Source organism: Heloderma suspectum, chromosome 5 (genome assembly GCF_057233095.1).
Source record: "Heloderma suspectum isolate Gila_16-S chromosome 5, 16-S_ref, whole genome shotgun sequence".
Taxonomy (NCBI): domain Eukaryota; kingdom Metazoa; phylum Chordata; class Lepidosauria; order Squamata; family Helodermatidae; genus Heloderma; species Heloderma suspectum.
In genome coordinates, this window is record NC_139462.1 from 16,804,522 (window position 1) to 16,827,742 (window position 23,221).

Genomic DNA, 23,221 nt, shown 5'->3' on the forward strand with positions numbered 1-23,221 from the left:
TTATTTCTCTCTGATTTTCAAAACATTTACCCCAACACAAGATTAGCTTTCAGTTTGAGGACGTTTTGGTTAAACAACTTTTCAGTTTACACTTAATTAAGATTCAGCAACAAATGTTTACTCTGTGATCTGGCATGCTGCAGTAGGAAGTTTAGCTGAATTCCCTGTTGTTCCTAGCAGACTTTCCAAAGAACAATTTGTGTGTGGTTTTTCAGTGATGGTCCAGAACTAACTTGTAGCAATTGCAGACTTAGTTGGGTACAACGTTTGTCTGTAACTTAATTTTTATGAGAGTTCAGAATGGCATGACAGGAGCATGTAATTATATGTGTATACACATCCTTATGTTGGTTCTGATCAAAAAGGTCTTTGCAGGTTTTCGAAGCAATACAAAAACCTTCATACCTGTTTACCAGAGACAGAAGTGAGAAAAGTGTACATCGCACAAACAGCAGCTCCTCTCTGAAAAAAATGTGTCTCTTTCCAATAATAATAATTTTTATAATAATTTTCTTTCCATGTTATCTTTTGCAAGCCAAAAGTAAGCCCTACAAGTTAACATAAGTAAACACAGCTCATGTGTTTCCAGAAAGACTGTCATGCCATATTTAAAATGGCTCTTGGGACCTTTGCATGGAAGGTGAAATATGGTTAACAGTCAAATAAGACAGAGGCAGGTAGTTATCTCTACCTTGCTTGCTCTGGTAATTACAGCCTAACCTAGTAAACATAGGGCACAATCTTATGCATGGGAGTTGTAGGACTTTTTAAATTTTAAACATGCATAGGATTGCGCCCTAAGTTAACTATACTAAGCTAGTATAGCCAAGTCCAGCGGTCTGTTCACACAGTGGCCTGTGGGAAACCCACAAGTAGGATATGAGTGCAATGGCACCCTCCCACACATGTCCCCTACGAACTGGTGTACATAGGCATACTGCTTCCACCAGGCAGGATTTTTTAACTGTATATGGCTAGCTATAGGTCCCAAGCCTTTACTCTAACCCTCCCCCCCCCCAACAACTAAGGTGTGCAAAGGTAACCGAAGGTCTTGCCAACTGAGAAACAGCGTGGTGGCCTCCTAAAAGAACTCCTCTACAAAGGATGGGCCAAGGACTACCGAGGTCTCTGTGGATTAGGTTTCCTGCTTGTGTAAGCACACATCTGTAGGGACTCTTTGCTTTCTGTCCACGCATTGGGAGCAGCCATGTCATGCAATAAGTGTAAAGGGATAAACATCCCTGATGTTGAGCCATGCTTGACAAAAGAGGAAATTAAAGCCATGAGATTTCACATAGTTAGGTCAGGATTTGAACCAGAGTCTGTCCTGAAAATACTATAAATTAATTTAGCAGACCATGGAGTCTCATTCCCAAACAAAGCTTGCCCTACCTCATCTCCATAATTTTAGAATTCTAACGTCTACTTTTAACTAAATATCCAGCTCTGTATACCAGGCAGAAAGTCAGAGTGGGAGGTTCCTCTTGGCCATGGGCTTCTCAAGCTCCTAATCTGGGTGTGTTTCTTCAGGGGAAACTGGCATTGGCAAATCAACGCTTATGGACACTCTGTTCAACACAAAGTTTGAAAGTGACCCGGCCACTCACAACGAGCCTGGTGTGCGGTTGAAAGCAAGAAGTTACGAACTTCAGGAGAGCAATGTCCGTCTGAAGCTGACGATTGTTGATACGGTGGGATTTGGAGACCAGATCAATAAAGATGACAGGTAACTACAGGAAAGTCACCCCATGCAAGGTATGCTTTGAAAGGATGCCAAATATCCTGCAGAAGAGAGACAAATGTGTAAACTTTCCATGTGCTGGGAGAATGTGATGGAAAACGTGCACGTCTGATTTGTCTCTAAGAAATGTTGGACCCCCATAAAATGCCATGAATGAAGCAAGGTGATTATAAGATTAATACCTCATTTGGAAGCACCCTTAGTTGGTTTAACTGACGTTTTTCACCTCTGTGATCAAATCACACCTCTGTTTTTCTTTTCACCAACTTCTTGTTTTACTCTACATCCACTTAAAAGTCCAGCCTTCCCCAACTTGGTGCCTTCCAGATCTTTTGGACTTCAACTCTCATCAGCCACAACCAGCATGGCCAGTGATCAGGAATCCTGGAGTTGTAGTCCAAAACATCTGGAGGGCAGCAGGTTGGGGAAGGCTATCCTAGTCCTTCTAAAGTTCTTGACCACTCTTCCTTTATTTTCTCCGTTGTTCTTTCCCTGCTCAGTTTCTGTTCTCTTTGTTCTGTTCTCTGCACCTTGTCCGATGTTGCTGCTTATGCCTATAACATATTTACATGATTGCATATGGGCATGTATTCTTCACACATGATGATGTGTACATATTTTGTATGGTTTTTCCTCCATAGAAGCGATTTCCCAATCATATTGAAGTGGCCCATAGTATTGCTTATGAAAACGTGCTGAGTTTTCGGTTCTTTTTCTTAATGTGGCTTATTTTGTTTTTATCTTTAGGATTAATAAAACATTTTATTATTAATTTTATTATTTTATTCATAAAATAATAGGTTTTTAAAAATGTATAGCTATAGCTGTAAAATATGAATATTCTTTTAAAATATGTCTATATAATTTTCATTGTTTGGTTGTTGTTCAGTCGTTCAGTCGTGTCCGACTCTTCGTGACCCCATGGACCATAGCACGCCAGGCCTTCCTGTCCTGCGCTCTTTCCCGGAGCGTGCTCAAGTTCATATTCATTGCATCCGTGATGCTATCTAGCCATCTCATCCTCTGCCGTCCCCTTCTCCTTTTGCCTTCAGTCTTTCCCAGCATCAGGGTCTTTTCCAGGGAGTTTTCTCTTCGCATTAGGTGGCCAAAATATTGGAGCTTCAGCTTCAGTATCTGTCCTTCCAATGAGCACTCAGGGTTGATTTCCTTCAGGATGGACTGATTTGACCTCCTTGCAGTCCAGGGGACTCGTAAGAGTCTTCTCCAGCACCACAGTTCGAAAGCATCAATTCTTCGGCGCTCAGCCTTCCTTATAGTCCAGCTCTCACAGCCATACATTACTACTGGGAAAACCATAGCTTTGATTAGACGGACCTTTGTCGGCAAGGTGATGTCTCTGCTTCTTACTATGCTGTCTAGGTTGGCCATAGCTTTCCTCCCCAAGAGCAAGCAAGCGTCTTTTAATTTCATGGCTACAGTCACCGTCTGCGGTGATCTTGGAGCCCAAGAAAGTAAAATCTGTCACTGCTTCCATTTCTTCCCCTTCTATATGCCAGGAAGTGATGGGGCCAGATGCCATGATCTTCGTTTTTTTAATGTTGAGTTTCAAACCAGCTTTTGCACTCTCCTCTTTCACCCTCAACAAGAGGCTCTTGAGATCCTCTTCGCTTTCTGCCATTAGGGTGGTATCGTCTGCATATCGGAGGTTGTTGATAATTCTCCCAGCGATCTTAATTCCGACCTCTGATTCATCCAACCCGGCATTTCTCATGATGTACTCTGCATATAAGTTAAATAAGCAGGGTGACAATATGCATCCTTGTCGTAGTCCTTTCCCAGTTTTGAACCAATCGGTTTTTCCATGTCTGGTTCTTACTGTTGCTTCTTGACCCTCGTACAGGTTTCTCAGGAGACAGGTAAGGTGGTCTGGTACTCCCATCACTTTAAGAATTTGCCACAGTTTGTTGTGATCCACACAATCAAAGGCTTTAGCGTAGTCATTGTTTGGTAAGCTTAGCCAATTGGCTTCTAAGGGTTTGCCATGTATCTTGGAAGTTAAATAGACACATGTGAATTATTTCACAAGTTTTATATTTTCAGGGATTTTTAGAACCTCCTCCGGCATAGTTTTGAAAAGTTGATCATTAAAACTAGAGTTGGAAGCGGCCCTCAGGTGGAAAAGTGTCATGAAGTGACAGTGACCCGTTTTGCATGTAACACTAGCAAATTGTGGGTTAATTAATTAACCTATGATTTGCTGCATTGCATGCCAAGTGCGTTCCCATTTTGAATATTCAGCCCCAAATTGGGTCGATTGGGAGTTGCTGCATGATGTCTGAACCCGGATGCTATAGATTAATCATGGGTTCAACAACCCATAGTTAACCTATAATTAGTAGTTAACTGTGGGATGTTTAACCCCTGATTAACCTATTGACCTGGTTCACTTATAAAGGCAACCCAGAGTATGGTTTGACTATGGGTTGTTGTTGAATTGTAGGTTGTTGTTGAATTGTAGGTTGTTGTTACATACGAACCCTGCACTGTGGTTTAACTATGGTTTGTTAGCTACAAACAACCCAGAGTTCACAACCCAACAACAAACGTGGGTTCTTTTCCTGTGTTGTTCATGGTTAACAAGCCAGAGTTAAAACATAGTGCAGGGTTCACATGTAGTGACAACCCACGATTCAACAACAACGCATGATTCAATGACAACCTATACTCAACCCATACTCTGGATTGCCGTTATGTGCAATCCAGGCCATAGTGTCTAGGTTTGGACATCATGCAGCAACCTCTGATCAGTCCAATCGGGGGTTGAATATTCAAAAAGGGTATGGAGCACGCCTGGCATACACCGTGGTAAATCCTCCCTGCCAAGAATTTATGTCTGCAGCTCCAGTGGCATGGAACTCATAGCAAGGGTCTTGGTGTAGATAAAAATTGCATTTTAAAGTTCAGGGACACCATTTAGAGAAGGTGTGAGCCATCTCTTTCCTCCTCCTCCGCCCCTGTTCTTTAGAACAATTGTGATTATTGCTCAGGAACACCCATAGTTCTGGTTAACTTATTGGCTCTACACACTTAGCTATTGTTATAATGGGGCCAGTGCATTCAGTATTCATGCCAGCAGCACAAATTCTATTGATTAAAAAAAGAAATCTTAAAAGAAGATTAAAAAAAGCTCTATGTATGACTGACCCGTGTCAACTGTATGATCAGGGTTCTAAATTGTGAGAGGAGCCTACACAAATACAGTAGGTTCCCCACTGCATACCTTTCATCCCAGCATGTGGAGGACTGCAGGGACAGACTACTAGGATCCTGACAGATGGGGCAAGGCCAAAATGCATGTCCTGCACTCCCATATCACATTATGGCAGGGGCAGGGGGAGGACTGACTAGGGCGTATGACATGAAAAAGTAACCCCATCTCAGATTTTAAAAACATTTTCCCCTGCAATTTCATCTTGAATATAAGCAAGAGCTACCTTTTAAACCTTGCTGAGAATCTAGGTCTGCCTTGCCAAAGATGTTCTCTCCCCACCCCTTCTAAAATGGCACCCTTCCAAATTCCTCCCATTTTGTGGCAGTGACAGCCCAGTGTTCATGTATCCTCTTTTTTTCTGTGTTCGAGCTTTTAATAAATACATCAGACCTTTAAAGCAGTGAATGATGTGTGCACACTAGAAGAGCTCCATACTTGAAGCCGTGCATATGTTTCAAAGCCAAGGAAGAGGCTACTTAAAAAGAAAAAAAAAGGCCCAAAGGAGCAGGTGTTCCAAATGGGAATGAGTTGCCACTTGTTGCCTGGGGTGCTTTGCATCTGATTTAATTCAGCAAGAACTGGCAGTATTGTTTCCATCATCTGTCAAGACCTCCCTTGTTAAATAAAGCCCTTACAGAGGGGCTCATTCTGACCAGCGATGTGAATAGGAGAGCAGTTTATCTCCCCTGCACCCTGTCACAATTGGAAGCTTGTTGTCCCAAGCGATCATAATCTAAGCACAGCAACTGCAATTAGTTTCCTGTCCTGGCTTTCAGTTTGCTGTCCCTTTTTAGTGATTCCTTTTCTTACAGGGGGTTCTTCTGTAAGTTCAGAATAAGACAAGCCCCAACCTGTCAAATCTGATCCTACAATGCACTGTTGATGGAGGCCTTTGTGGAACATCTGGCTAGTTCTAGCAGTTTTGAAGAAAGGAGGGCTGGAAAGAGGGCCAAGCCACAAGACCCCTGTACAAAGACCCTTTTTTGTATCTCTTTCAGTTTTACGCACGTGGACAGGTCTTCTGCAACCATATAGCGTACCCAGGCTGCTTCACCTGGGCTTGTCACAGGGTCAGCCATAGATGTTTGGCTATTTTAGGAAGCCCATAATATCCTCATCACACATGTGCAGCTTGCCTCCAGAGTTAGTCTGGGATTAATGTGGTAGGCTAGTCCATACCTCATAAACTGCTGTTCCTCATAATTCTATAAACCTGGCTCTTGAATTGTGAGGTTGTTTTACTTTCGTGCCCTCACCATAAGCTTAGTTTTTACAAGTATTTCTGACTGTCTGTTGCCAACATACAGATTTGGCATAGGACGTTGCGTGTTTGCCCACCTATTCTGTCAGTAGACAATAGTTTACTGTTAATCCCCCAAATTGACTGGTGCTAGAGGCCAGTGGTGCTGGTTTTTTACTCCGGGTATGATATGTTGCTGTTTCCTGGTCCTTGTCCAGAGGTGGAGTAGGTATCAGGAAAGGACATTACTGTGAGAATTACACCTATATAACTGCCCTGACTCTGATTCTGTCAACAAAGTCACTGCTATACAAGAGGCAGTCAACAAAAGGCTGGCTTACTGATCCAGGCAGGCCCAGGGTTAAATCCAGTGTCACTCAGATGGACTTCTACCCACATGATGGAACTTCCTTTGCTCTCCTCTTCCCTCCAGATCTGTACTGAAGGGTCCCCCAAGCCTCCAGAGCAGATTTGGGGCATGCAGGAGGCTGCAGGGAGGGGAAATCCATTTCACTAGTGGTTTCTGTTCCACTAGCAGACAAATAGTTTACAACCCCGGTGTCCAAACAAAGTGATTAGAGACCAGAACAAATGGCGGACCAGGAAGAAGGATGGGCTTGAACATCTGCATCAGTGACACAATCTCTACCAATGGTTTAGGGAGCTTGAAGTCTGAACTGATCGCAAACATTGCTTCTCTGCTGGCAAAACAATCACAAATCATGGTTTATATAACTGTGGTTTGGCATGAGAGATGAATTTGCACCACTGCACCTTAGAAATAGGAGTGCTGGTCAGATGAAAAATAAAAGCAGACAAGCAGCTCTAAACCATGTTTCTCTGTGTCTTTGGAAGTTTCACCGATCGCTTGAGTTCTTAATGATGGTTTGTGCAAACCAGCCTTCTCCAACCTGGTGCCCTCCAGATGTTTTGGATTACAACTCCCAGAATTCCTGACCAGTGGCCATGCTGGCGGGGCTAATGGGAGTCGAAGTCCAAAATAACTGGACAGCACCAGGTTGGGGAAGGTTGGTACAAACTATCTGTGAACTGAACCAGCAACACAAGAGTTAATCCCGTGGTAGCAGTCACGACAATCTGTAGAAAGTCAGCAAATGCCCGGATAGTAGTATACAAAGATTTTACTGTTGACTGAAACTGTTCATCACCTTTTAAAAAAGGTTTAATTCATCTTTGTATATAAGATCCCTGATGTTTCGGATCACATGACCTAATATTTGATCAAGTGCCATGTTTAGGTACATCATGTTTCATGTTAAATGGGAAAAAGGGGATTTGCAGTAGGATAGAAGCCAAACCTGCACGCCACTTCCATTGGTGGTGAGCCGTGCCAAAACAATTATTGAAATATTTGTTTCAGAGTATACATTTACTTACAACCCAAAGTATGTCGCTTGAATGGGTTTATTTATATACTAGACTTTTAAATCCAGTTTAACATATGGGACTATTTCTACACAGACACATTCTCAAAACTGGAGAATTCTGAATTTCTTTTCAATTGTTTTGGGAGTTCATAGCTGTACCTAAAGCCTTCAGTTTGCTGACTTGGCTCTAGCCAGCAGCAAAGCTATTTTAATGACTTCATCTATTTTTTCCTAAATAGGGAATGAGACTTTAGTAAGGAATTCTTGGAACGTATGGCTTGTAGGGAAAAATTCCAAGGATGCCTGTTTTTAAACCCACACTGAAACTTAAACATGTTGGCTTCTGTAAATGTGGGTGGGATACTGTAGTGAGTACAAGGGGAGGAGGCCATAGTTTAGTAATCACAGGCTTGATTCCTGGCATCTTCAGGTTCTAGTTGACATTTTTATTCCTCCAAGGACCAAATGGTTCTCTTCTCCCATACTTTATCCTAACAAGCACCTTGTGAAGTTGTCTAGGCTGAAAGATAATGACTGCCCCAATTGCATCCCATGAGTTTCATGGGATCCAACACTGGGCTACATGGTTTAGTAGTCTGACTAGTTATAATGCAGCTTCATATGTAGGATTCTCTAGGGTATGCTGGGTAAGAGAGACAGGGGAGCAATTGCACTCATGACTTGAGGGATGTCCTAAGCACTGTCTTTATGCCGGGGTGTTGAACCTCTGTGGGCCAAATCTGGCCCACCTGGGGTTGCCCTCTGGGCTTTCCCAGACAGCCATGGCCCCTTCCCCTGGCACGCCTGCTTCCTGACCACCTATCGTTTGGTGGTTTCCTGGCTTTGCATGGGTTTTTTTTGTCCGTTCTAAAATATTGAAATGCCTAGTCTAAGACTTAGTTAGTGGCAGTGAGAGCCTTAAGCTAAAATAAGCTGCTATTTGGCCCACCTTTGTTTGCCTTTGGCCCCCCCCCCCCCCCCCGGAATGCAGCCCCCGAGAGCTCCTCCAGAATTAAATTTGGCCCTCAGGCTGAAAGGGGTTTGATACCCCTGCTTTATGCCCCAGAAACAAAATGATTTCAGAACAATGCCATTAATTATAACCTGTGGGCAGAGAGAAACAAGGGATTGAAGAATATGACTAAACCATAATTTCTACCAGTTATCTGCAGCCAGTCCATCTGCGATAGAGCTGTAGTTTCCTTTGGATAATCCGATTGTGCACAAAGAGGTGTTCTTGTTGTCCTGCTGCTTTAACTGTCTATGCATGTGCCATGATTTTGTGGGAGTGCAGAAAAAGCACAGAATGTGGTAATGTGCACAAAGTTCAGCTTCTTGAGAATCTTATGTTCTTAAATGAGCTAGTTTCTTGTCCTGTTGTCTGTGGATAAACTTGAAAGTATATGGACTCTCACCCCAGAGCCTAGTGATTGGGGTTGAGATTTTAGTGCCCCACATAGCTCCTTATCCCTCCCCATGATTAGAAAAACCAGCATAAATTATGCAAGTAGTAATGTGCAGAATAAATTATGCAAATCAATACAATCATATAGATTTGTTTAATTTACATAAGTTACAGAAATCACCATTTCTTGATGCAGGACTTGGATTGCCTGGGTATAGAATATATATTTTTGAGTATGGAATGCACTCAGTTCTTGCTGTAATATTATGGATGCTCAGGCACACCATTTCTTCTCTGTGCTTGTCTTCTTATTGTTCTTTTGTTTCACTCTTCTGCTTGCCTCCAACTTTCCCCAACCACCATAACTGCTCCTTCTCCCTCCTTTTCCAGTGTTCCATACCCCTCCTATTTTGCTTCTTAGCTCAGCCTTTGCATTCCACAGCTATGCAAAAGACAACGAACATGGGGTGTTGACATTACAATACTCTGCATCATCCCCATGCTGAAGGCCTGTGAAAAAATTGGCTATAGGTCTACTGCACAACTGTGTAGCACAAAGTATGGAATCTGGAACAGAATTCAGCCTCTTGATAATCTCTGTTAATGTGGTAGGAGAGGCCAAATTCCTGAAATTGCACATCAAAGCCATCTTGTATCTAAGATCTAACAGGAACTCAGCCATTACTTCTTTTCCCTTGTTCATATTCCCTTGGATGTTCATGGTGTTTTGACCAATTACAATTTATGGGAAAAGTCTGTATACAGGACTATCTTTAGTGATGGATATTCATGCCTATGTTCCACTGTACTTATCACTATGATTGCTAATTACCAAGGTGCATGGTGGTCCTACAGGTCTCTTTGTGAGGAAGGGTGTGAGATAACTACAATAAATAACCCACCCAATCTGTCTAGTGGGAATGGGGTTGGACTGATGAAGTCCATCATGCCCAGATTGTTGGGGGTGAAGGAAGTTTCCTTAGTCAGGTAAGACCTGGGTGGAAATCTAATTCAAGAAGGTGTCATCTCAGGTGATGAGGCTGCCCCTATCAATCTTCCATAATCCAGACTGGTACAGTGTGCCACAAATGCAAAACAAGAAAAATGTATAATATTTTATTAACATAAAATGTAAAAACTAACCTAACATTTAATTTTCTAAAGATTTCTATTGTTTTCTGTTAACACAAATATAGGGTTAAATACTGAGACCCCAAGATCATTATAACTAGGTAGGATGGGCCTGCCCTGAATTGTAGCCCTGAGTAAGAGGAAACGGGCTAGTTTCTGAGGAACTCCCAAGGATAGGAGCAAGATGGGGTTGAATGGGTGGAAGAGTAGGCCAGCCTAGTGAAGTGATTGTGTCCTTTGACTTGGGACCCAAAAGTTCTTTGGGTTTGGACTCTGTGGGGGCTAATGTCTGGGATTAGTTATTTATACATTCCTGAGAGTTGTTAACCATGGTATTGTCATTTTGATTCAAAATGTTTTCTGCACATGAGGCCTTACACATTAAATTGCAGTATGAAGCCTTCTTCCCAGAATGCAGATGGTTGTCTAAGTGGATCACATTACACTATGGCAACTACTTTTGTGACTCCAATAGCACTGGTGTACATCTTGCTGAACCCTCTCTTTTCAAAGACTGAACTTTGTGATAAGTTGTCATCATTCCCCTGTATAATGCCTCCCTCACCTTTGAAAACAACTAATAGGAGATTGAGAACAGCTTTTTAATTTAGCTTCCAGTGTTCAGATGGGATGTCCTGATAGTCAAGATACTCAGTCAGAGCAACTCCTAACACATTATGAACTGTTTTGATAAAGAGGGTTCATCTTCAGTTGAAAAGCCAGCTGTGACAAATACTTGTTTAAAAGCACAGAATTCAGAACTGAGTTGGTATGTAAGCATGTTCCTTTGTCATAAACCGATCTGTTACAAAAGGCTACTTAGAGGCATTGGTGGGGTGCTAGCATATAATTTAGAGCCTCCTACCCCTTGTCTTGGATAACATCACCGATGCAATGAATATGAACTTGAGCACACTCTGGGAGAGAGCGGAGGACAGGAAGGCCTGGTGTGCTATGGTCCATGGGGTCACGAAGGGTTGGACACGACTTAACGACTGAACAACAACAACAACCCCTTGTCTGTCTGTGGGTGAGCAACAACTACAGACCTAGAATGAAGGATGGATTGCATGTTTCAAGCATGGCAATATCAGTCCTATGTGGGGTGCTAGGAGCCAACTGTGTGACATGCTTGAGTGAACTAGGCCAGCTTCCAACCATCTTGACCTGCGTTTGCCATGGTTACGCAAGATGGGAATCAGGTGATGGGTGGGTAGTCAAGGAATTGGGAACAAACCCAACCATCTCCCCTTCCCATTGTTAGCTTGGCCCATGAGTGTATTTGAATGGGGGTGGAGGTGGGAAGGTGATACAGAACTGATCTTGTGATGGTACTGCGTGAGAATGAGTGACTTGCAAATAAAAAGTAAGCACTGACATTGATTTCTGCTTCCTCCTCTTCACCATGACTCATCATAGGCTGGCCCTGGATATGTCTCTGACTCACATTAAAATAATGACTTATCACCTCAAAGAAAACCTTGAAAACAATGGCAATTGCTGCAGGATCTGAAAAAGGATTTTTGTGTTTCAGCTATAAGCCTATTGTGGAGTACATAGATGCCCAGTTTGAGGCTTACCTGCAGGAGGAGCTGAAGATCAAGCGCTCCCTTTTTAATTATCACGACACCAGGATCCACGCCTGCTTATATTTCATCGCACCTACTGGGCACTCGCTGAAATCTCTTGATCTGGTCACCATGAAGAAGCTCGATAGTAAGGTATACCACTACTCACCTTGATGAGATGGGACATCACATCTTGCCTTGCCAGTCACACAGTTATATGAGGAAATTGGATTTTTGTTGTGGAGCCAAAGAAGTACCTTGTTTCCCATGAATGACAAGGAGCTCTTGGACCTTTGAGATTGTGAAGTGGAGTTTTCATGGGAGGATTTTGAAACTATGGCTGAAGCTACTTCATAGTATCCCTGGCAGGGCTGTGAAGCAGGTTTTTATAAATAAGAATTGTAATACAGCTACTTACAAAAAAAGAGTGGACAGTTGGCGCCAACTTAAAAGAAGCATCCGCCCTTCACTTATACTTAGGAGGGAATGTGTCTTTAAGATGGAGCTTTTATGGCATGAACCTGCATCACTCAAAAACACTCTTGCTTAATTCAGGTTCCTGCTATAATTCTGCAAAACCTTGTTTCTTTATTTGTTAACAAGAAAATTCAGACTTTTCACAGCTGTGGAGATACATTTGAAGCAGCACTTGCTCCGCCGGGAATACTCCTTAATGATTATGATGTTATCAGTGATAATGATACTAATGTCTTTTATCTGGATTTTTCCTCCTTTTCCTGCTGAAAGTAAAGTCTGTAATTTTGGCACAAGGTTTTGCTTTTCATCCAAATAAGGATTAGCAACCTCCTCAGGAAGGGATGAGTTTATATAATATAAGAGGATTTTTGAGCACTGCCTGTAGTTAAAAACCTCTTCATTTCTGGGTCAATGTTAACTTCAACTTTACTAGCAGCTTAAAAAAAACCCCTCATCTGTTTTTATAGAAGGGGACTGAGTCTAAGCAGTCCTTAACCATGTTGCTTATGTGTTGTTCCTTCTTCCTTCCCCGCTTCAAATTATAAAACCTCTAAAGCGAGAGAGAAACACAGATCATAGCCTTAATTAATCACATCTGTATTGCTAGGATAATTCTTTAAGGTGCTTTACAAACCTTTGGCACAATCCTTTGTGTTTATTTGGAAGAAAGTCTCACAGAGTCTAGTGGGACTTCCTGCCAACTAAGTGTACGTAGCAGCTGCAGCGTTGATCTCCTGTATTTCTCAGCAACCCTGTGACTATTATTTCATTACATTTATTATATTTCTATACCGCCCCATAGCCGAAGCTCTCTGGGCGGTTCACAAAAAATTAAAAACCATTAAAATACATTATATAAAGTGTAATACCATTCATGTAAGGACAAAAAACAGGTAGCTCACACAACAACACCACATATCTAAAATGATTTCAAACAATCAGTCAGAGACCATCCAGAACCTGATTATTCCCATTGTATACATGGGAAATTAATCTAAAAGGTAAGTAATTTGCCAAAGGCAAAGTCTTGTTCAGATGCAATAATGAACTATGTTTTATGGCTATGTGAAAGAGCCTGTGCAAACCTGAGGCTCGTGTGCTCCCCCTTCCTGCATTTAATCTGGCATGACTACGAGGAGCTCGGAAGCTTTGCTTCCAGTGTTAACTGCAATTTAGCATTCTGTCCAAATCTTGATAAACTGTGGTTAGTTTTAGCTTCTTTCTGTAACCTATAGTTAACTTCAAACCTTGGTTTCTGAAGCTGACTTGCTTAAATTTACCATAGCTAAAAATGACCTCACTTTAGGATTCGGATAATACTAAATTGAAATTAATCAAATGGCAGTGGAAGTTTCTGATCTTGTTGTAGTGATGCTAGGAGCAGGGGCCTGGGGAAGGTGTGAGGCTGGGGCTTGCGCAGGCTCATTCGCACACCAATAAAGCATAGTTTATTGTTGCATCTGAAGAAGACCACTGGATTGCCAGCAGATTTCAAACAGGTTTCCAGATGCGACGGAGCTGTCTTTTTCCTACTTTCTACCTCACATTAAGAGCATTCGCACGTGCACACAAATAGTGCCCAAGAGGCTCAAAGGCACATTGGCGTCTTTGAAAATGCTCTTGGAGTTTATTCTCATGATGACTCTTACCTTACTTCTTTAAAATGCTTGCTATAGCCTGTGTGGTGTGTTAGTATTTCCTGTTCACAGCCTTTATAGAAACATGGGAGGAAGCAGTAGCTTGCCTGTGTGTGACTTCTATTTATGGCTATCTCCCATACTCTGAAATGCAAATTGATGGATCTTACCTACTTTGCTGTTGCATTGGTAATTTAGAAAAGAGAGAAGGGAAAGCAGGAAACAAAAAGATGACTCTGGAAAGGTTTGCAATTCACGTTCAAGTGTACTTGATAAGGTCTCCATTCACTGCAATGTTTATAACCTAAATTCCATCGTCTGGAAAGCCAGCCAGAGAAAATAACTTAGGGCCGCCAGAGGCAGCTACCCTGGATAGCAGGTTATTGGTGCCATACAGGGCAGCAGAGTGGGGAATAGATCTGATACATAGGAGGGTCACCTGCATAGCCCAATTGAGAGCCCACAACTGCCATTCTTCCTTGACGAATATCAGAGTACAAGATTAAAGGGTGAGGGGCCTCTATGCCGAGCTATATGCTGGGCACTTCTCCATTTCAGCTCAGCTGGAGTGTGAGTTGCTTTCATATTCAATTGATTATAATGTGAGAGATTTCAACACACTTCATTTCTGTGCTGCCCAATAGCCGAAGCGTTAAGATTCAGATTGTGCAGTCTGCTGCATCTGTGTGTACTGGGAATCCAGCCACCCCTTTCGCGGCAGCAATGGGTGTGTTAGCCTAATGCCAGGAAAAGAATGAGAGGAGAGCTGTGCATGAGTGTGCTCATGTACCTTACTACGAAAGGGAAGGGAGCCATGGGATTTTCTACCTTGGGTGACCAAAATGTGTTGGGGCACTGTGTCTCAACTCTTGGATCAGGCAAACTTCTCCAAGCCATGACAAAGGCCTTCCTTTTGGACATTTGCAGGAGAATGGAGGAAATCGCGTGACCTATGCAGTAAGCTGCTTATTCAAGATGGCACACATTTGTATTCCATCTTGTTTTGAGAGCAGAATCACAGAGGTTATGACTTCCTTACTGATACCCTTTCCCTTTTAATTGCTTTGCAGTGATCTTGCATTTTTGGGTTTGTTTGGGTGTTTGGGGGGTGGGCGGGTGGGTGGGCTTAACACCTTTATTCCAAGGACTCGGGCAGGGGTTATCCTAGAAGTAATACCATCAGCTTTATCCATGTGGATCCTTGTTTGGTAGTGTAACATAGTGGCTGAGAGACTGAGCTGCAAATCAGGAGATACACCAGTTTGAATCTTGCCTCTGCCATGAGCTCACTAAGGTATCTTAGATAAACCACACAGTCTCAGCTCCCCTCCCTCAACTCTGCAACTTGGGGATAATAGTGAGCTACCTTGCAGGGTTGTAAGGATTACAAGAAGATACAAATAGCACTTTGAACATCCTAAGTATAACTAAGTATACCCTAAGTATACTAAGTATACACCCTAAGTATAACTTGTGACTTACAACATTTTCAGCAGGAGCACGGGAAGCTGATTCTCTGATACGGCATGGAGTCTAGGAGGAGCTTCCAGGGAGAGGGGAGGGTGGAAGTCTGTTCCCCCTTTTCTGGTAAATTCCATGTTAGGTATAATTAGAAAAACAATTGAAAATAAAACTGCCAAGATCATACTCCTTATACAAACCTATGGTGTGACCACACTTAGAATACTGTGTACACTTCTGGTCACTGCACCTAAAAAAAGGATATTGCAGAGCTGGAAAAAGTGCAGAAAAGGACAGCTAAGATGATCAAGGGGCTGGGGCATCTCCCCTATGAGGGAAGGTTGCAACAGCTGGCATTGTTTAGCTTAGAAAAAAGGAGGGTAATGGGAGACATGATAGAGGTGTACAAAATTATGCATGGTATGGAGAAAGTGCATAAGGAGACATTTTTCTCCCTCTCTCATAATCCTAGAACCCAGTGGGGTCATCCCATGAAGCTGACTGGTGGGAGATTCAGGACAGATAAAGGGAAGTACTTCTTCATAGAGCACATAGTTAAACTATGGAATTCACTTCCATAAGATGTAGTGATGGGCATCAATTTGGATGGCTTTAAAAGAGGATTGGAGAAATTCATGGAGGATAAAGGCACAATCCTATGCAGGATTAGACAGCAAAAAGTCCTACAACTCCCAGCCTTCCCCAGCCAGCCATGTTATCTGGGGCATGCTGGAAATTGTAGGACTTATTTCTGTCTAAACATGCATAGAATTGTGCCCCAAGGCTATCAATGGCTCCTAGTCCTGATGGCTACATGCTGCCTCCAGTATCAAGAGGTAGTATGCCTATGGACACCAGTTGCTGGGGAACATGGGCGGGAGGGTGCTGTTGTACTCATGTCCTGCTTGTGGGTTTCCCGTGAGCAGCTGGTTGGCCACTGTGTGAACAGAGTGCTGGGCTAGATGGACCCTTGGTCTGATCCAGCAAGGCTCTTCTTGTGTTCTTTGAGCGTAATCCAAATTCCCCTGTCTGTCCTGTTTGCTCTTGGAGAAGGCTCTCCTTTCTCCTCCCCTGTCACAAGCCACAATGCAGTATGATGACTATGCTCTGTTTACATTGCAGGTGAACATTATCCCCATAATTGCCAAAGCTGACACCATTGCGAAAAACGAGCTGCATAAATTCAAGAGCAAAATCATGAGTGAGCTGGTCAGCAATGGGGTCCAGATCTATCAGTTCCCAACAGACGAAGAGACAGTGGCTGAGATTAATGCTACTATGAGCGTAAGTCTTAGTTTCCTTAGTCCGACATCCACACCCTTGGAAGAGGCTGCACTGTGTCACTTCTTGGTTTTCTATGCCAAAGACACCTTGAATGCAGCTTAGTTCAATAAGAACAGCCAAAATTGAGCCATTGACAAGGGTGGCAGCTTCCTTTTCCCCTCCCCCATTTCTCCATTTCCTGTGTTCAAGAAGATATGTGGTCCTGTATGTGTCAGTGGTACAGAACGGAGATATTTGCTTGCAAGGAACCCCATTAAGGACTATCAGATACAGTTTGTCTTTCTCTGAAGCCAGTCTTTGCAAATTGTGCTTCAGAAACGAGTTGTATGCTTGATCTGTCTCCAAGCAAAACAGCAATAAACTAGAGTCCTGTGGCACCTTAAAGACTAACACTGCTATTGTAGCATCCTTGAGCCTTCGTAGGCAAGGGGGCTGCTCCATCAGATGCATGCAGTGGACAGTGAAGCAGTTGGTTCCTTGTGCACACAGAGGGCTCGTTCAGACAATCGGGCAGTGGGGGGGACACACACAATGCAATGTTGGTTGTTTTCCTCACGGGTGCCAGTCATGTGACCAGGATTAATCTAATTACCCTGCAAGCTGTGGGTTGTAGGGTGGGTGAAAATGCACTACGCTCGTGCTGCATGCTGGGTTCGGATGACATGGCAACCTGCCGCACGGCGCAGGTAATTAGGGTAATCCCAGTCGTGTGACCGGCACATGTGGGGGAAACAACCAATGCTACATTGTTTCCCCTGCTGGTCATCTGAACCTGGACAGCGTGTTTGTGCACGCTGACAGTGAACCTGTTGGGAGTGGGATCTGTTTTGCGGTGTGGGATTCTCCTTGAAAAGTGATGTATCTCATGTACACAAGATCACATGCTTTTTATTCTGCGTTAATGTACAATAGCTGTAGCCTCCCCACCCACTCCAATTCTATATTTCCAACAAGTTTATACAAATTATCATTTCGCCACACATTTTCGCCATACATCTGCACCCCTGATATGCAGTAAAAAAAAAAAAAAAATCCTGCTTACCACTTGTAGTGAGGGTGTGTTGCAGGGGCGGGGAGGTTGGCCATCTGTGTGGGCTTGCTTGCATTAGGCTCACCATCGCGTTGAAAGAGTGGGAAATGCTTCCCTTCCCTGGCTCTTCAGCCATGCTGATTGGGAGAGTGAAACTAGCTCAGATGTGTAAAGCATGGGTGTCGAACTTCTTTCGGCCTGAGGGCTGTGACCTTTTGCTTATCCTTTTGGATAAGCTTTGGGGAGCTGCATTCCAGAGGTGGGCAGGGCTGAAAGCAAAAGGGGTAGGTCCAAAAATATCAGCATATTTTAGCATAAAGCTCTTCTTGCCAGCAACTAAGCTTTAGGAGAAGCATTTCAGCTTTTTAGAATGGGGCAAACTGCACAAAAGCTGGGAAGCCACCCAACAATCAGTGGCTGGGGGGGAAGGGGGTGATTTCTCAGAGGGCCAGGAGAAGAAGGCGTGGCCCTCTGGGGAATTACAGACAGCTGGATTTGGCCCTGGCTGGCCTGAGGTTCTCTACCCCCAGTGTAAAGAGATAACTAACCTGAATTAGGTGGCTTTAAAGAGATGTTTGAGATTGTTCTGGGTCTGTCATGCTTGATCATTGTCACAGTGTAGAGTAGAAGCTGAACCAGTGTTAGTCCTCTCAAAGAGTGGGAGAGACAGTGGGGAGGGGAGCCCATTGTCTGTTATTTCGACCACAGAAATATCATAGCTGCAGCTGTCCCACACCCTGTACCCACGAGTCTCCACCCATCTGCCCAGTGCTTGGCCCAGCCCCTGAAACTCTGCATGGCCTCTGGTCTTTGTCCAAAATGCGAACCAGCCCTTCAGAATCGCACACTGTGTAATGAAAACACCACCTGGACGACTCCCGAGAGACAGAAACACAGACCTAGCTTCCTCTTGGCTTTGACTCTCACTTCGAAACACATAATATCCTGGATGGGGAAGAATCCCAAGTGCATCTTTTATGGCTAAGCAGGCTGGGCTAGACATTTCTTTTTTAGGCAGAAGTTCAGTTGCTGTTTACTGGTAAATTCCAAAAGCTCCGAAGTGGTTTTGTGGTTTTGGTTTGAAGCTTAGGAAATGCAGAAGGAAATGAAATGCTCTGTTCTTGCCAGGCCAGCGGGCATGTTTGTGTGCGGGTGTGTGCGCGTGCGCGTGTGAATGCTCTATATGGTTGAAAGCTCAGTGAGGAGTTAATTGCAGGCGAAAGGCCTCACTTAGTAGCTTCTGGGCCAAATTGGGCCTTCTGAGTGGTGCCGCCTACACTGCTAATTGCAAACTCCAAGGTCAAAAGTGGGGAGGGTAGAATGGCAGCAGCAGTGGCAATGGGATGTGACAGCTGACTGGGGTGGGGGTGGCCTGCCATCCCATACTCTCCTCTCAGAGTGGCCCTCCAACGAAATAACCTGGGATGTACAAACTTCAGCTTCTGTATCCAAAATGAACCTGTGACCCAGTTCAGACATCGCACCAAACCATGGTTTGCACTAACCTTGGATTAGTCAACAGACCAGGGCTGGAGCTTTAAATTGTGGTTTAACACTGCACATCTCCTTCCTTTTTCCAGCACTCCTGGTTCTATGGTGCAGCTGCCTCCTGAAGCAGAGCTATGGCTTTGACTTGATAAGCCACAGTTAGATATTGTGCCAAACCACAGTGTTTTTACCCCTGATAATAAGAATACAGGTGTTTTCCCCCTTACCATTGGGTGGGTGTATATACGTACGTATGTGCATGCATGCTTCTCCTATCGCCACCAATTACTGCTGCTATATTTTTCAATATACAGATATTGCTGACATTTTTGGAATTAGTGTCTATGATTCCTCCCTCCAAAGGTTACAATGGCTGGCTGGTTTGGGAGCCTTGGAATGTAGGCAGGCTGCCTGCCTCTTTTTATTACGTCCCCCTTTCCTTCCTCCTTTAGTCAAAGCTAATAAAACGGGGTGGGGAGTTAGTAGAACCTTGACTTCCTTCCATTCATCCTGCCCTACTCCCTAGGAAACATCAGTGCTTACTCTTGCTGTGGACCATCAGTATTAAAATTGGACAAGTGTGTACGTACAGAACAAGGAAGAAGCAGGCACTGAGCTGTCTGAGTCATACTGTTCCCCCATGACCACTCATTTCCCAGGGCAATTTATGACTCTGTCAGTCCATTCATTACTGTCATGCCTGGAGGTACTATTGCTTAACCCTCCAAGAAGGAACATTCTTCCACCTATTGTGTTGTATTCCTGAAGCTTTGTGTATTCTCTGGGCCCCATTTAGATGTTGCTTTTTTTGTGGGGAATTGATCGCCTCCTCTGCACACCCACGAAAAATATAATGGGTACATGGCTAGCAAATGACCCTCATCCAGAGTTACAGAACGCATGGCTTTGACAATATTTCCAGGATAGGGATCTGGCTGTGGCAAAGACTCATGGACTGAACTGTATATGTTCTGAAGTTAAAAGTGAGGGGCCTTTAAAAATTTGGGGACAATAAAGATTTCTGCCATAAATGTTGCATGCAAAGAGCCCTTTGTATATTCTTAAGCAAGACTGTGTGTATGCCACAATGTCGTAGGAGCATGGAAGAAAGTGTGGAATGTAGAATTGTGCTCAAGATTCAACTACCTGAGAATCTCAGCTTTCGTTTTAAAAAAGATGCACTGAAAGGAGGTGTGTGTATAATGCCTGTCGAAATGTCAGAAGTGAGAGGAGAGGCTGAATAAAATTTCCAATGGATAGGGACATGCCTTCAGTGCTCTACATAGCTCCTTATCCCTCCCCATGTCAAGCATGTGAGATATCATGGGTAGTGAGCTTTAACGAATGCCTCCAAATATTATTGCATAATGCAAATGCTAAAGTTGTAATGAATTCCTGGGGAAGGGGACTGTTCTGATCTGAAACTTGCTGTCATTGAATTTCCCTCTTCAAAGACTTCGGCTCTATTCCAGGGACACATGAATAACTTTACATCAGCAAAAGCCAACACAGTTGTCATTAAAGAGTGTTCTTTCTCTCCCCCACCTCCCACTTTTTAAAATGTCTGGCAAAACAACAGAAGATACCCATGATCTTTCTTTTTCTCTTGCATTGTAGGTCCACCTCCCGTTTGCTGTTGTTGGCAGCACTGAAGAAGTGAAGATCGGTAATAAGATGGCCAAGGCTCGGCAATACCCCTGGGGAGTTGTGCAGGGTACGTCCATGGGGGACACATCTGTTTGCTCAACTTTTGCAGAGAGAAGGTTCAATTTAGTGAAATGGGGGTGTGAAGGTTTGAGGTCTATAGAGGCAAGGAAAAAGGTCAGGCCTAGAGTTCTGGAGCTTTTTTTCGTTGGAAGGGGATATCCCTGAGAGGAGTAGTTTCATTTCCCCGGTTAAGTTTCAGTTTCATTTCCCCAGTTAAGTTTCATTTGTTTAGGTTTGAAGCAGTACTTTCAGTTTTGGAGGAGAAGGATATAAAAAATGAGAGTTAGAAAGACCAGAGCAGTAAATACAGAATCGGGGAGACCAGAGCCTGAAGAGAGAGCAGGAAGCAGCAGCCTGGCGAACTCTTTAAGTATAGCTAGGGTAAAGGAACTTGCGTTTTGCAACTTTTATTTTCTCTTAAGGCCTTTTGTATCACTCGGCTCTCTTGTGTAAATACCTTTAGTTGTGATTTGCTTGCTTTAATTTACCAGTAAACTGTTGTGGTTAAACCCTGTGTCTAGAGTGTCAATCATCCCACGTTACATCCTAAACCCCACGTTACTGGAAAGGGGAAGGTAAAAGAAGGAAGGCAGGATGCAAGAGATCCTTTAGGAGTTTTTCAGGGGGTCCAGTTCATAAGGAACCCTGACAGGGGGTGATACATAGATGTTATAAAAGCAGTTTCTTTAAACCACAGGAAAAAAGTGAGGAGCATTCAGATGATAGCTAGGGTTCAAACAGCTGTGTTTGGTGCACCCAAGAGCTTGCATTCACCCTGTGATATTTTTCATACTTTCTTCCTTATTGCTTTCAAAACTCCACTCAGTTTTCAAAAGTAGTTATTTGTGCTGTGTGTGCAGCTGCTGTTCTAAAATATGAATCTTGACCCTTGCATGGTACTAGTGGTTCTTTAGATCCTCATTATAACTCTAGTGCAATTATCCATGGAAGTGCTAATGGACACATAGAGGTCATGCATATGGCTGGTTCTGATACTGGAGGTAATACATAGCCATCAGGACTAGGAGCCATTGACAGCTTTATCCTCCATGAATTTCTGTAATCCCATTTTAAAGCCGTCCAAACTGGTGGCCATCACTACATCTTCTGGTAGCGAATTCCATGCGCTTTTGGCATTCATGTGCAGAAAAGGAATTTGGAGGGTTGGAGCAGGGTAGATTTATATCGGATTCTTGATTTACATTTTTGAGAGCACCTCCCTCTTATGCATCTTCACCCCCCCTTTGTTTTGTAGTTGAAAATGAAAACCATTGTGACTTTGTAAAGTTGCGTGAAATGCTGATAAGAGTGAACATGGAGGACTTGAGGGAGCAGACTCACAGCCGACATTATGAGCTGTATCGCCGCTGCAAGCTTGAAGAGATGGGATTCAAAGACACAGACCCTGACAGCAAACCATTCAGGTAAGGCAGGAGTACATAAACTGCAAAGGAAAGCTCCATGCTTTGCTGGAGCAGATGCATAAGATAATATCTTGTAAGGATTTCAGAGCTGATGTATCATAGGGGCTAAGATCATAAGGACACCCCTGATTTGAATGTTGCCTCTTCAGCAAGCTCACTAGACATTAAGTTCACTAGATGGCCGTAGACAAAGTGCTGCCATCTGGGATAATCATACTGACCTATCTTTTAGGGTTGTTGTGAGACTTACAACAAGATGAAGAACAAAAAGCACTTTGAACACTTGAAAGCCTGTGTAAATGTTAAGTTTTCTTCTTAAGATTTCACACTTCGTCTGTGTGTGCTTATAGAGAAACTGAGTGAGACTTTAACTCTGGGATGTTCTTTACGGAGGCCAATGAATAGTACTAGTTAGCATTCATTTAGTCCTCTATGTAGTCAGAGAACATACTATACCGAGTAAGCAAACAAGCATAATTGGTAAAGACCATCAAAAGAAGAAAGTTACAATACTTTGGTAATATTATCCGAGGTGAAAAATACACCACACTCCAACTCATTGTACAAGGGAAAATGGAAGGAAAATCAATAGGAAGAAGACGAACATCATGGTTAAAGAATCTGAGGGGATGGCTCAGCTGTACTTCTATTCAGAGCAGTGGCATCAAAAACAAAAATAGCTGTAATGATAAGCTCTGATAAGAGATGGCACCTTAAGAAGAAAGTAGCCATGGCTGGTTGAGTTTTGTGCATCCTCTGGCTGTGCGGCAGCAGCGGCATTCGCTATTTGGAATGCAAGTTTGCTGAGAAACTTGGTTTCCTCTCTTTAAATCTCATTCATACACACATGCCTGTTCACACTGAATAGCACAATCTGTTCCAATTTTAAATGTGATTGATTGCAATAATGGGGAGGAGGGATTCAGGGAATGATATGAAGATTATGGATTGCTTTTCTTATTATTACATAATGTACACCCTGCTTTTCAGGCAAGATTGGTTCCCAAA

General features: G+C 43.3%; 1 protein-coding gene across 7 annotated transcripts in view; it reads left to right on the forward strand.

Annotated features, from left to right (window-relative positions):
- SEPTIN11 (septin 11) overlaps window positions 1-23,221 on the forward strand; it is a 109,005-nt gene that overhangs the window by 55,607 nt on the left and 30,177 nt on the right. For all 7 annotated transcript variants that reach the window (XM_084855410.1, XM_084855409.1, XM_084855411.1 and 4 more), the window contains exons 3-7: window positions 1,531-1,726; window positions 11,672-11,858; window positions 16,403-16,564; window positions 20,700-20,796; window positions 22,045-22,213. In XM_084855410.1, the coding sequence (XP_084711536.1) occupies window positions 1,531-1,726; window positions 11,672-11,858; window positions 16,403-16,564; window positions 20,700-20,796; window positions 22,045-22,213 (811 nt within the window). The remainder of the gene's footprint in view (window positions 1-1,530; window positions 1,727-11,671; window positions 11,859-16,402; window positions 16,565-20,699; window positions 20,797-22,044; window positions 22,214-23,221) is intronic.